Genomic DNA, 13859 nt, shown 5'->3' with positions numbered 1-13859 from the left:
AAAACTCCACAGTCAAAAAAATAAAACACAGTCAAAAAATAAAACTGATCAGAAAAACATTAACCTAGGTTTGTATGAGCTCAAAAATAAAATAGAACTTTATGAAGTGGAAAAATGTAATAATAAAATAGATATTGAAAAAAAACCACCTTGGTTAATCACTGTCGCAGATGTAAGAATAGCCAAGCTGGAGCTCTGGATGTCAGCTGTTATGGATTTGAGTCAAATCATCTTCTTTTTCTGTAGAAATTGTTTTAGTTAATCTCTCTGGAATCCAAATCGGTTGCTATTCATCCTGTGGGAAAACACAGACAGCGCCCCGATTCCAGACTATCACTGGATCTGGGCCTTTCCATTGTCCTGTTAGAATATCTTTCCAAAGTACCTTAGGCTTATGTACATTTTTGGGGTACAAATGTCTTTCCGCAGCACTAAGTCCCGATGAATCTAAATTTAAAAAGTTTAGAGTAAAAAGGGTTATTTTAAGTTTATCTTTGGGGGATATATACCCCTTTCCAATTCCCTCCTTTTGTTTTAATAAGTACATTTTAATAGTTTGATGAGCTCTTTCAACTATGCCTTGTCCTTGTGGATTGTATGGAATTCCTGTTATGTGAGTAATACCAAATGATGAGCAAAATTGTTTAAAAGAGGAGGAAGTATAACCAGGACCGTTGTCCGTTTTTAACTGTTTTGGAACGCCCACAGTGGCAAAATTTTGTAAGCAATGAGCTATAACATTTTTACTTTTTTCTCCGGCATGAAGGGAGCCCATCAAAAATCCGGAAGAGGTATCAACTGTAACATGTAAATATTTTAATTTTCAAATTCTGGCAAGTGTGTGACGTCCATCTGCCAAATATGGTTAGGTATCAGTCCTCTAGGATTGACTCCAAGATTAACTTGTGGTAAAAATGTCACACAATTTTGACATTGTTTTATTATATGTCTGGCCTGTTCTTTAGTTATTTTAAAACGCTTTTGTAAAGTATTAGCATTGACATGGAACCTTTTATGAAAATTTATAGCTTCTTCTATTGTGGAGAAAATATGTATGTCATGTGTAGATTTATCTGCTAGTTCATTGCCCATACTAAGGGCTCCAGGCAATCCTGTATGTGCCCTGATATGACCTATGAAGAATGGATCTTTTCGGTCCCAGATTAGACTTTGTATAGCGGAAAACAAAGAGAAAACACTAGAAGAAGGTGAAATCCTACCAGCATCTTCGAGGGATACTATAGCATTAACTACATACTGACTATCAGAAAATAAATTAAATACAGAATCTTTAAACATCATAAAAGCTTGTAATACTGCATTAAGCTCTACCTTTTGAGCTGATTGTTTGGGTACTAAAAATGTAAAAGTTTGATCAGGAGTAACTACTGCTGCTGTGCCATTGTTTGACCCATCAGTGAATATATTTGGAGCATTTATGATAGGGGTTTTTCTTGTCATTTTTGGAAAAACTACAGGATGCTTAGACCAAAAAGACAATAAAGGATTAGATGGTAAGTGATTATCAAAAGAAACACTAGTTTTACACATGATTATTGCCCAAGTATTTAACTCATTAGCTAACTCATCAATTTGATCCATAGTATATGGAGTAATAATTTTATTGGGAGAAATCCCAAATACTCCCTTAGCTGCTTTTATTCCTTTGAGTATTAATTGTCCTACAGCCTCAGGATATCTAGTAAGAATAGTATTAGGAGAATAAGATAAATGTATCCACAATAATGGACCTTCCTGCCAAAATACTCCTGTAGGAATATTTTTTGTTGGTAGTACAATAAATAATAAAGGCAAACTTATATCAATTCTATCCAAATGCATATTTTCCATATATGTTTCAATGATTTTTAATGCTTTTCTTGCTTCAGGCGTTAACATGCGGGGTGAATTTGGATCTGATGGACCTTTTAGAATATCAAATAAAGGTCCTAACTCTCCTGTTGGTATGCCTAGATAAGGCCTTATCCAATTTATGTCTCCCAATAACTTTTGAAAGTCATTAAGTGATTTGAGTTGATCTACTCGTATTTGAATTTTTGGTGGACGGACCATGGTTGAGGATAATAGAACTCCTAAATAATTAATTGGAAGATTTAATTGTACTTTATCTATTGCTATCTCTAGATTATAATTTTTCAATAAGTTTGTAAGTGTGGCATAACATTCTAGTAATGTGTTTTTATCTTTATGTGCCAATAACACATCATCCATATAGTGAAATATTTGTAGTTCCGGATTTTGGTTTCTAAGTGGCTGGATTGCTTTATTAACATAAATTTGACACATAGTTGGGCTGTTAGCCATCCCTTGAGGGAGTACTTTCCATTCATATCTCTGATCAGGACCTTCATGATTCAGTGCAGGGATAGTAAATGCAAAATGTGGACTATCCTCGGGATGAATTGGAATTGAAAAGAAACAATCTTTAATATCTATAGCTAAAACATGCCAGGTTTTTGGTAAAGCAGACAATTGAGGAATCCCTGATTGAGCAGGTCCCATAATAACCATCTCATTATTAATGGCTCTTAAATCTTGTAATAATCTCCATTTACCAGATTTCTTTTTAATGACAAAAATGGGAGTATTATGGGGGGATACAGAAGGTTGTATATGTCCTTCCGCTAATTGTTGTCTGACCAAGTCATGGGCTACTTGTATCTTTTCTTTAGTCAGGGGCCACTGAGGAACCCACACTGGTCTTTCTGATTTCCAAGTAATTTTGATTGTCTCAGTGGCCCTTTCTGAAAACCCAATTCATGTCTATTTATTTCTTGATCTATTTGAATAGGTTCTGTCATACCTTGTTCTTGTTCTCTTAATTTTTTTTCTTTCCTAAAGCCTTGTTTAGCCCTAGTAGTGGGCGCGTTAGGATTGATGTTATTTGTTAATGTCAATCCTAATTGATCTAGGACATCTCGTCCCCATAAATTTACGGGAAGATGATCTAATACATAGGGCTGTATAGTTCCTTCACATCCTTCAGGATCCCTCCAATCTAATACCATAGCACTTCTATGGGGATTTGTTGCCACTCCTAGGCCTCGAAGCGTTTGAGTGGCTTGTTGTAATGGCCAATGTTCTGGCCATTCTTGACGAGAGATGATGCTAAGGTCTGCACCTGTGTCGAGCAGCCCATTAAAGTCATGTCCTTGAATATTTAATTTTAGCATTGGGCGAGAATCTAAATTTAAAGACAGCATAGCCCAATCTACACCTGTGGAGCCTAATCCCTTGGAACCTCTTTCTACATTACAACTGGAAAATTTATCATGTAGGCTGGGTATTATTAATAACTGTGCTATTCTATCTCCTGGTGAAATTACTGATATACCTCTTGGAGAACTAGCTATAATTTTTATTTCACCCTCATAATCGGGATCAATTACCCCAGGACTTATCATAAGTCCTTTTAGTGTAGAAGAACTGCATCCCAATAATAAGCCTACTGTTCCCTGGGGAAGAGGTCCTTTTACTCCTGTGGGAATGATTTGAACTCCCATCTCTGGAGTTAGTACTGCTCTGGCAGAGGCGCAGATGTCCAGCCCTGCGTTCCCTCTAGTTTGTCTGATGAGGGATTTAATGGATAATGCGTCCTGGGCACTACCTTGATGGTGCTGTTGGGTTCCTCCATTGCCCCATATATTTGTGGTTTTGGGCCCCGGGGCATTGGGCCCTCCAGTCCGTTTTTTGGCAATGGAGCCTGATACCTTTCTCCACGATATCGTGGGTAAACACTTGGTCCTTGTCCGTTTTTTGATAACGGAATACCCTCTATAGTGGTTTGAGAACGGCATTCATTAGCCCAATGTTTCCCTCTATGGCATCGTGGGCAAATACCCAGTATTCTATTCCTTTGATATCCAGCTTTGTTAAACCCTCCTCTTACGGGGCAACTCCTTTTAAAATGTCCTGTTTGATTACAATTATAGCATGTTTTTGGCCTGGCATCTAAAGCCTGTTGTACTGCTGCTAAGACTTGCCCTTGTTCATTAATGTCTCTACATAATTTAATATATGTGTTTAAATCTTCATGTCTCCATGGTCTAATGACCTCTCTGCAGCAACGATTTGCTTGGTCATAAGCCAGTTGTTTTATAAATGGCATTACCTGTTCTGTATTACCAAATATCCTAGAGGCTGACTGAATAAGTCTATCTACAAATTCAGCGTAAGGTTCATTAGTTCCTTGTATTACCTTAGATAATTGACCTTGTAAGTCTCCATGCCCCTGTAAAGTTTTCCATGCCCTAACTGCATCTACAGCAATTTGTGCATATACGCCAGGGTCATATTCAATTTGCTGTCTTTGACCCTCATAAGGTCCCTTTCCCAAAAGCATATCTATATTTCTTTGAGGGTAACCAGCTTCTGCATTTCGCCTAGCTGTCTCCATGCAAAATTCCTCATTGGCAACCTTCCATAACAAATATTGTCCTCCGTTTAGCACAGATCAACATGTTAGCCCAATCTGCTGGTGTCATGTCCAAGTTGGTAACAGATTCGACCATGCTTATTGTGAAGGGAGCTTGCGGCCCATAGGTTGTTACAGCCTCCTTTAATTGCTTTATTGTTTTGAAATCTAAAGCACGGTGAATTCGTTGCCCTCCTGCCTGCTCAAGTACAGGGCATGCTAATCTTTGGGGTTCTGTCTCAGAATTCCGTCCATCAACTACGGGAGTTGAGGGCCGCTCAGCGGTAGATGGAGCTGTTGGTTGAATTACGCCCTCTGGTGAGAGAACGGAGTTAGTAGCAACCTCCTGTTGTAATTCTCCACCTGATGGCTGCTTTTCCTCTAAGCTTGCTTTTTTAAAATTTTCCTCTGTCTGACTAGCTTGAGAGACCTTCTCTTTTGCTTGACCTAGCGTTTTTTCTACCATAGTCTGGACCTCTAACAATTTACTTAGCAGTTTTTCGGTTTGTTTTTTACTGGATTCTTATCTACTATAAAGGTAACGTAACCCAATAAGATAGGATAAAACAAAGCCGAAACAGAATGAAACAAAAACGGAGCAGAGAATGGTTGTATCGATTTTCTCTTTCTCAGGGCCGAATAACTTCAAACCTTGAGCCAACCATTTTTCCCAGTTCGCCTGAGAAAATTCTAGGGCTAGGGAGCTCGAAATAAAAACAAAATAAATCAAAACAAGAACACACTGTTTTTTGAGATGGGCACCCATCCTGTCGCCTTCCCTCAGGGGCGAGCAATTTTACTCACCTCTAAGCTTCAGGCGTTCCCCGTACGGGCCGCCAAATGCCGCAGTCTTGGCTGGGCACAGAATCACGAGCCACTCAAGCAGGAACAAAACTTTATTTCGAAAAAACCGCCGCCGGCAAGCCAAACCCGGTCCTCCCACGCCGGCGTCCACCGGAACCGCGCGTCTCCCGGAACCCGGGGTCCCCCGGACCTCCCCCGGAATTTCCTCCTACTATCCTTCCCCAACCAATGGGAACTCTCCAAGAGTCTGGTAACGTGAGTCCGGTAGCAGGCCAAGGTGAACAGCGGGAGTCCAATTTCCATATGAATGTAAATCTTAACATAATCATCTCAGTGGCTAGCTGGCGTCACTTTACAACCAAAGGTGCCATACATCGTATATTTGCTTGTGGCTCCTAGCACCTGTCTTTTTTAGTACTGCTGGGCCAACAGTGTGTGATCAGATGTCTCTGTACCTAGGAGACATCTGGTTTCTTTTCCCAGGCTTCATCATAGATGTGAAGTGGTTCCTTTCTTCTTCTTTTTCTTTTTTTTCTAATTTTGTTAATTTTATTTTTTTGTTGAGACATGATATTTGTACCTTCTTACAAGGCATTATGTGCTGAATTAATTGATATATAAATTGAGTAATGATCAAATCAGTGTAATCAGCTTACCTGTAACTTTAATCTCTCATTTCTATATAGTGAGTACATTCAAAATCCTCTCTCCTAACTATTTGAGGATATTACAATGCCTTATTATCAATCATATTCACTCTACCATGCCATAGAACACTAGAATTGATTCCTCCTAATTGTAACATTATATCCATTGTCCATTCTCTTCCCCCTACACACACACACACACACACACACACACACACACACGTTTTTCCCCTCTTCTCCGGAGTCTCTGGTAACCACTCTCCTACACTTTATTTCTAATGTTGGAAACATTGTGTTTTCATTTCTGCAAGTCATTATGTATGTAATCATCAAAGTTGTAGAGATGTTCTACATTGGTACATCCCAACTATTCCTGCAAGCTTGTGATCTTTGTTGACTGTTCAGTCTAAGATGAGATCAATTACAATGAAACAATAAAGGTCATATAGTTTGAGCAAGGAATGGTAGCACACATCAGTAATCCTTCCCAGTGAGACCTTCCCAAATGGTAGTAAAACTTGAATAATAGGCATTACAAAGAAGGTAAAATAAGCTGTTATCTCATCCAGAAAAAAAAAACTTGTCATTGTATATTTTCACTGGAAATTTTTTTTTAATATTTATTTTTTAGTTCTCGGTGGACACAACATCTTTGTTGGTATGTGGTGCTGAGGATCGAAACCGGGCCGCATATTTAAACATTTACTAATGATTAAGTAAGAATCAAGGTGTTTTTTTCAAAAGACCTGAAAATGTAGTCCTTTGACACCTCCTTGAGAAAAGCCAGGTGCATATATGTGTCAACCAAGTCCCATAAACAACAGACACTCAGAATGTGTTTGAGCAATGAGCTCCTTCCTGAAGTCTGGGCCACCTTGATTTTGCCTCTCTACTGCAGAGATAAAAGGACATTCTATTCTCATTCTAGAATTGAGAAACCAAGACCCAGATAGCCAAGCTAACTTGGGAGAATGAAGCAGGATGATTCCAAGTTCCTGAGCAACTTAGGGAGACCCTCCTCAAAATAAAAAGGCTTGGGGGTATAATTCAGTAGTAAAGAACCCCTGGTTCAATCCCCAGTAGTTAAAAAAGAAAAAAAGAAAAAAAAAAGATTATGCAGTTTGAGCCCTTGCTTTACTAATTATTCTGTAGCATCAGATAGGTTATTGAATTTCTTTGTACCTACATATTTTCACATAAAATATGAGGATAAAAGTAATAGGGTGTTTTAATGTGTTGTGAAATTTACTTAGATAATGTATGTAAAATGCTTAGCACAGTACCTATAACACATTAATGCAATAAAATAGTAGGTTTTTTCCAATTACTGTGGATAAAATACGTGGACCTTGCTGGTCTTTTCTAGTTTTGTTTTGTTTTAAATAATGTGTTTGGGGCTGGGGGCTGTAGCTCAGTGGCAGAGTGCTTGCCTAGCAAGCCTGAGGTACTGGGTTCGTTCCTCAGCACCACATATAAATAAACAAATAAAATAAAGGCATTCTGTCCATCTACAACTACAAATTTTTTTTTTTAATTTTTAAAAAGAATGTGTCTGAAATTGAGCCAGGTGCAGTGGTGCACACCTATAATACCAGCAGCTTGGAAGGCTGAGACAAGAAGATTGCAAGTTCAAAGCTACCCTCAGCAACTTAGTGAGGCCCTAAGCACCTCAATGAGATCCTGTCTCTAGATAAAATACGAAAAGAAAAAAGAAAAGAAAAGAAAAGGCTGGGAATGTGTCTCAGTGGTTGAGTCCTCAGTGTTCCATCCTTGGTGTGTGTGTGTGTGTGTATGCAACTGAAATTGATTTTCATGTTATTATTAAGTAATGGCAGTTGATTTCTTTAGGCCTGCCATCTCCAAGGAAATAGTCATTCTCAATTGTGAAACTTGTCTTAAATACTTATAATCTACAAGTCTTTTTATACTACAAGTTGTAAGAATCCTGTATTTCTTTTGAAGTTGGCAGAGTTAATATTTTACTACTGTTGTGTCTTAAAACACTTTGAAACTTGATTCAATATGCTTTGATTTAACTGGTTTTCTTGTTTTCTAACTATTTTATATTATGTGCTTGCTTACAATATTTGTTTTATCTTAAAACATTCTGATTATGCTATGGACATTCATTAAATGAACATAACAAATAAAAGAGAGAGACACACCTTTGGGGGAAAGCAAGGAATGAGCTTTTGAGGGAGAATGTTAAGGATGCATTGTGGAGTTCCCAGCTCTTCTTCTAAAGGACACTTGGAGAGGGGAGAGGGATGAGTATGGGAAGGATGTGGGAATGGTATCAGTCTGGTGATCTCTTGGTTCTGATGGTCTGGTCAATCTCAGGATCCTTAGGCTGACATGGTCTTCATTATCTGATCAAGAAAAGTCCCCTAAATTACATCTTTTTTTCATGATATCAGATCTCTCTTTTTAATTAACAATGTACAGGTAGATTGACAGATTTCCCAGGAATTGGCAGGTAACAGTCCTGCAAGAGAGACTGGTGTAACAAGTAACATGCTTGGAAAAGTATGAATTAAAATCTGGGGCTGGAGTTGTGGCTCAGTGATAGAGTGCTTGCTTGGCATGTGTGAGGCACTAAATTCTGTTCTCATCACTATATATAAATAAATAAAATAAAGGTTCATCAACAACTAGTATGTGTATACACACAGACACACACACACACACATATAGTTTTTTTAAAAAAATTAAAATCTCACTTCCTGTCCTTCCTTCATGCCTTCTTTCTACCTATTTCTTATTTCTTCTATCCTATCAGGAGTACCTGGTGGTAAAGAACACTTTGACTAATAGACCAGTTTAGTATGACTGCTTTGATTCATACTGAGCAGCTTAAGTTTGGAGCCAGTAAAACACAATCCACTTAGCTGTGTTTAGCTGTGTGACTTAGGACACATTTTCTTTTTCTTTTTTAATTTTCAAAATTTGTTCTTTTTAGATATACATGATAGTAGTGTATTTTGACATATTATACACACATGGAATATAACTTATTCTAATTAGGCACCCATTCTTGTGGTTGTGATGTGGAATTTCACTGGTGGTGAATTCATAAATGAGCATGGGAGAGTTATGTCCAATTCATTCTAGTGTCTTTCCTATTCCTTTCCCTTTTCCTTCATTCATTACCCTTTGTCTTAATTCCACTGAGCCTCAATTTCCTTATCTGTGCATTGATGATAAAGTACTGTTTGTAATGCATGAAGGAAGGGTTTAAATGCTATGCACAGCATGTTGACATGACCACCTGACATGGAATGGGTAGTGTTCAAAGATTGACTATGGTACTAATAAGAGTGGAACTTCAGTTGAACAGAAATTTTGACTTTTTTTTACAACACAACTGAGGGGTTGGCTGTCAGAGTAGAAAAGAAAATGTTGTTTTGTGGTTGTCTTGTCTTTTTATCTGTGAAGATACCTAACTGCACAACAATGGATTGGCTATCTGGGTCTTGGTTTCTCAATTCTAGAATGAGAATAGAATGTCCTTTTATCTCTGCAGTAGAGAGGCAAAATCAAGGTGGCCCAGACTTCAGGAAGGAGCTCATTGCTCAAACACACTCTGAGTTTCTGTTGTTTATGGGACTTGATTGACACATATATGCCCCTGGCTTTTCTCAAGGAGGTGTCAAAGGACTACATTTTCAGGTATTTTGAGAAAAACCCTTGATTCTTCCTTAACCATAAGTCAATGTTTAAATTTCCAGTGATACACAATGACCAACAAGTTTTTCTGGATAACAGTTTATTTTACCTCCTTTATAATGCCTATTTTTCAAGTTTTACACACCATCAGCATTTTCTATTTACTGTTGGAAAGGTATTCACAAATTATAAAAGAAAAAAATCACAATGAGCTTGGTTTAATTGCATTTTTATTTCATTTTGCACAGTATTTTAAAATCCAAAGCATTATTTAGAATTGGAAAAGAGTGCATTCACCTTGGCAAAGGGAGAAAATAGGGCTCACTGTGTTTTTAACTACTAGACACAGCTTTTAGAAAAAACCTGCCAACTGAAAGCCATGTTTTATGATGGAATACTAGCATCCTACAAGGCAGTAGAACAAGGAGATTAAATGCATGCTAAAGCTCTGCCACCCATCGAGAATTTGCTTTTGCCTTAACAAAGTGTGCTCAGATCAGTCATGGAACAGCCCTCCGTGCAGCACAAAGTTTCTAAGTCTTGTCTTGACATCACCAAATGTTTCTTTGACTCCCAACGCCTTTCCGTGGGTATCTGTCCATCCCCAACATGTTCCTCGCCTGAGGAATCCACTTTGGGCAGGTCCTGGGCTATGTTTTCCTCAGAAGCCTCATGTCTATTTGGGAGTTGAAAGTAGTTTCTTTTCTCACCTGTAGGAAAGAAAAAAAAATACTACCTTAAATAAGCCCCAACGAAGAAGGCAGCAGCCACATTCTGCTCTTGAAGAAATGAATTAAATTTCTGAAATGAAATTGAATCCCACATGTGATTTTTAAAAATATTGTTCTGATTTCAGAGAGATTTGGCCTTTGAGGAACAGCCCTGTCATGTCTACTCTTCAGGAGGAAACTTCAATTTAAAGAGCTAAGAGTGACATACCCAGTGTCCATTGGCTGGTTAGAGCCAGATCAAGGCTTGACTGCTGCTGGCCACCTCTGCTCCACAACTAGCAGCTTCCCAAGGTTTTTTTTTTTTTTTTTTTTACTTGCTATAAGCAAAGAAAAACCCTGTGTGTTCCCTACAACACTGATGAGAAAGGAAGGACATGGAGACTTAAACTTCTATATCTGAAAATAAAAGGTAGGACATGCTGTTTTTATTTACATAGCTTCTCTCACTTACAATTCATTTAAACTTACTTTTCAGGGCCTTAGCACACTAACAGCACCAAGAAAATTAGATGAATAAATGCTGGTTGGTAAACCAGTAGTTGACCATATAAAGAATGTATGGGAAAACCTGTGAAAGTTTTAGTACATAATATTATGATTTTGGTGGTGTCTAAAAGAGATCGACTTATACATTCATTTCACTGCCCCAAATATTTCAGAAATATTTCAAATGCTTTTTTTCCCTAGTACATTTTGGTTTAGTATTCTAGAGAGCAACATAAATCCTAGTAAATATGCGTACTCTCTTAAGATTAAAACCCTTATTGTTTCTATTGCTACCTAGTAATATAAGCCTCAATATTAAAGCAGTAATGGCAAGATCATGCTATTTCAAGATATTAGACCACCAAAATATGAACACTGTGGGTAATTTTCTAAAATATTTTGTTTACCAAGTTCATTTTAAGCTAAATTAGAATTTTTAGTCTTATATGTAATTGCAGCATTTATTACTAATCAGTTCTTATTTTTTATAAAGAGAGAGAATTTTTTAATATTTATTTTTTAGTTTTTTGGTAGACACAACATCTTTATTTTATTTTTATGTGGTGCTGAGGATCGAACCCAGCGCCCCTCACATGCCAGGCAAGCGCACTAACGCTTGAGCCACATCCCCAGCCCAAGTTCTTATATTTTTTATTGTAAAACATAGCAAATAAAACCCATTGTTAAAATAGAATATTTTAATATTTTTTATTTGCTCTTTTTAGACATACATGACAGTATTTTGACATATTATATATACATGGAGTATAACTTAATCTAATTAGGATCCCACTCTTGTAGTTATACATGATGTGAAGCTCACTGGTCATGTATTCATATATAAATATAGGTGAGCTATGTCTGATTCATTCTACTGTCTTTCCTATTTCCATCCCAACTCCTTTTTTAAATCAGGTACAAAAAGATGCATACTGTATGATCTGACTTAAATGTGGAATCTAAAAAAAGTGGAAACACAGAAGGAAAGAGGAGAATAGAGGTTACCTGGAGTTGGGGTAGGAGGATGGGATGTTGGGGAAACACTGGTCAAAAGGTACAAAATTTCATTTAAATGGAAGGATTAAGTTTGAGAGATCAACTGTATAACCTGGTGACTACAGTTAATAGAAACATGTTCTATCATTCAAAATTGCTAAAAGAATTGATTTTTAAATGTTTTCACCACACACTCATACACATACACACATACAAAAGAAAATATGTGGGTGTTGTATATGTTAAATAACTTAGCCATTTCACAGTGCATACAATATTTAAAACAATATGTTGTATATACACAACTTTATTTGTTAATTTAGAAAAATAAAGTAATAAGTGCTGTCATTTATTGGAAAGTTTACTCCCTTTGATGCAGTGTAGAATAAGCAAATACTTTTACTCTTGAAGCCAGATAGAACTGATTTGCTTCCTATCCACCGGCTGACCAACTGGGTGGACAGTTTTCTCCTTGGTAAAATGGTAAACAGTGGTAATATTACCTACTTCTTGCATCCTTATCAGACTAAATGAAATAATACATATAAAACTGCTTGGCACTTAATAAGTGCCTAATAAAAATCAGATTTCTTCCTTTCATCATTATTTGACACCTACCAGAATTCCAATTTATTACATTCTATAGTTATCTTGGTGTGAAAATCTTGCTATGCCAATAGTCCCTTGAAATTACTTACTTCTAAAAAAAAAAGAAATTACTTACTTCTATGTATTGCACATTGATAACACCTGTTGTAGATGCTAAGCTCATGGAAGGAGCCAGACAATCCTATGATTTCAAACAAAAGGCTAAAGAAAATGAAATCTTGTTTTTTTAAAAAGGTAACTCTCCTTTTTCCCAAGCCAAATTCAGTTTATTTGCATAATCCCCCAGACTGATATAGAAATGGCTTAGCAGTTCTTAGAGAAATAGTTATTAAGATAATTGTTAAACCAGGTGCAGTGGCACACACCTGTAATCCCAGCAATTTGGGAGGCAGAGGCAGGAGGATTGCAAGATTGAAGCCAACCTCAGCAACTTAGCAAGACCCTTTCTCAAAATATAAAATAAAAAATAAAAGGGTGGAGGATGTAGCTCAATGATAGGGCGCCTCTGAGTACAATCCCTAGTACCCCAAATAAAATAACTGTTAAGAAAATCTAAGGGGAAAAAAAGGCAGGTCTAAAGAGTAAGGGACACAAGTGAGCCACTTTACCTTGCTGAGCTTGAGGGATCCCCTCCAGGTGCCTTCTCCACCTGGAGCTGGCGCAGATGTATATGACTGTTCTTCTGTACTCCAGCCCACAGAGCTTCACAATCTCCTCGCTCCTCGCCTCTGAGATGGCAAATAGGACAGAGAGTAGAAACAGAGTGAAAATGGAGCCCTTCATTTTGCTCAGAACTGAATGAGAATCAGATAGGGAGTAAATTGCCCTGATCAAGTTTTAAAGAAACCCTCACCCTTTTGACTAATTTATACTAACATCCCTGACACTTTATTGGTCAAAACCTCATTTTAACAATATTTGCTAAGCACATAGGTTACATTGTGAAGTTCTGATAATGTATTTTTATGATTATTGCTAGCTATTTGGTCACTTCTGGAAACCATTATTTAACTGTTAGTCATGTTTGTGAGACAATAAACAGACACTCTCTTGGGAGACATCACGGAGACTCATGGACTCCAGAAGCAGCCAAGCATGAATCCCAGTCTCTGCTTTGCCACTTACTGACTGATGCAGGGCAAGTTTCAAACATGGAACCTTAAGAACCGTATCAAAAGAATGGGAAACCCCACCTGATAAAAGATTTTTTTGAGTATTAAAAGCAACATCTATGTCAAGATGGTGAAAAGCCATGCTTACCCATGCAGACTGACATGTCCTGGGTTTGATTCCTGGCTTCCCACTTACCAGATCTAGAATCTTGGAGCAAGTTTTTTCAGTATTCTTATTTGTAAAATTTGCTGCTGGTAATAACTATGTCAGAGAGCTAATGAGATAACATGTCTCCCACTTGATACAATAAAGAGTCAACAATTTGCTGCCCTCTTCCCTAACCATCAGAATTGACTAGGAAAGACAACTTTT

At 37.4% G+C, this 13859-nt stretch overlaps 1 protein-coding gene across 1 annotated transcript; it reads right to left on the bottom strand.

The window, feature by feature from the left end:
* Nucleotides 1–10029: 10029 nt before the first annotated feature.
* Nucleotides 10030–13157, bottom strand: INSL5 (insulin like 5; the record flags this gene model as incomplete). The annotated part of the gene is made up of 2 exons (XM_081308559.1): nucleotides 10030–10262; nucleotides 12983–13157. The coding sequence occupies 2 exons, from the start codon at nucleotides 13155–13157 to the stop codon at nucleotides 10030–10032; spliced, it is 408 nt and encodes a 135-aa protein (XP_081164685.1).
* Between the last annotated feature and the right edge of the window lie 702 nt (nucleotides 13158–13859).

The sequence above is a fragment of the Spermophilus citellus genome (genome assembly GCF_964194105.1).
Source record: "Spermophilus citellus genome assembly, chromosome: 9".
NCBI lineage: Eukaryota > Metazoa > Chordata > Mammalia > Rodentia > Sciuridae > Spermophilus > Spermophilus citellus.
This window is presented reverse-complemented; position numbering and strand designations above follow the sequence as displayed.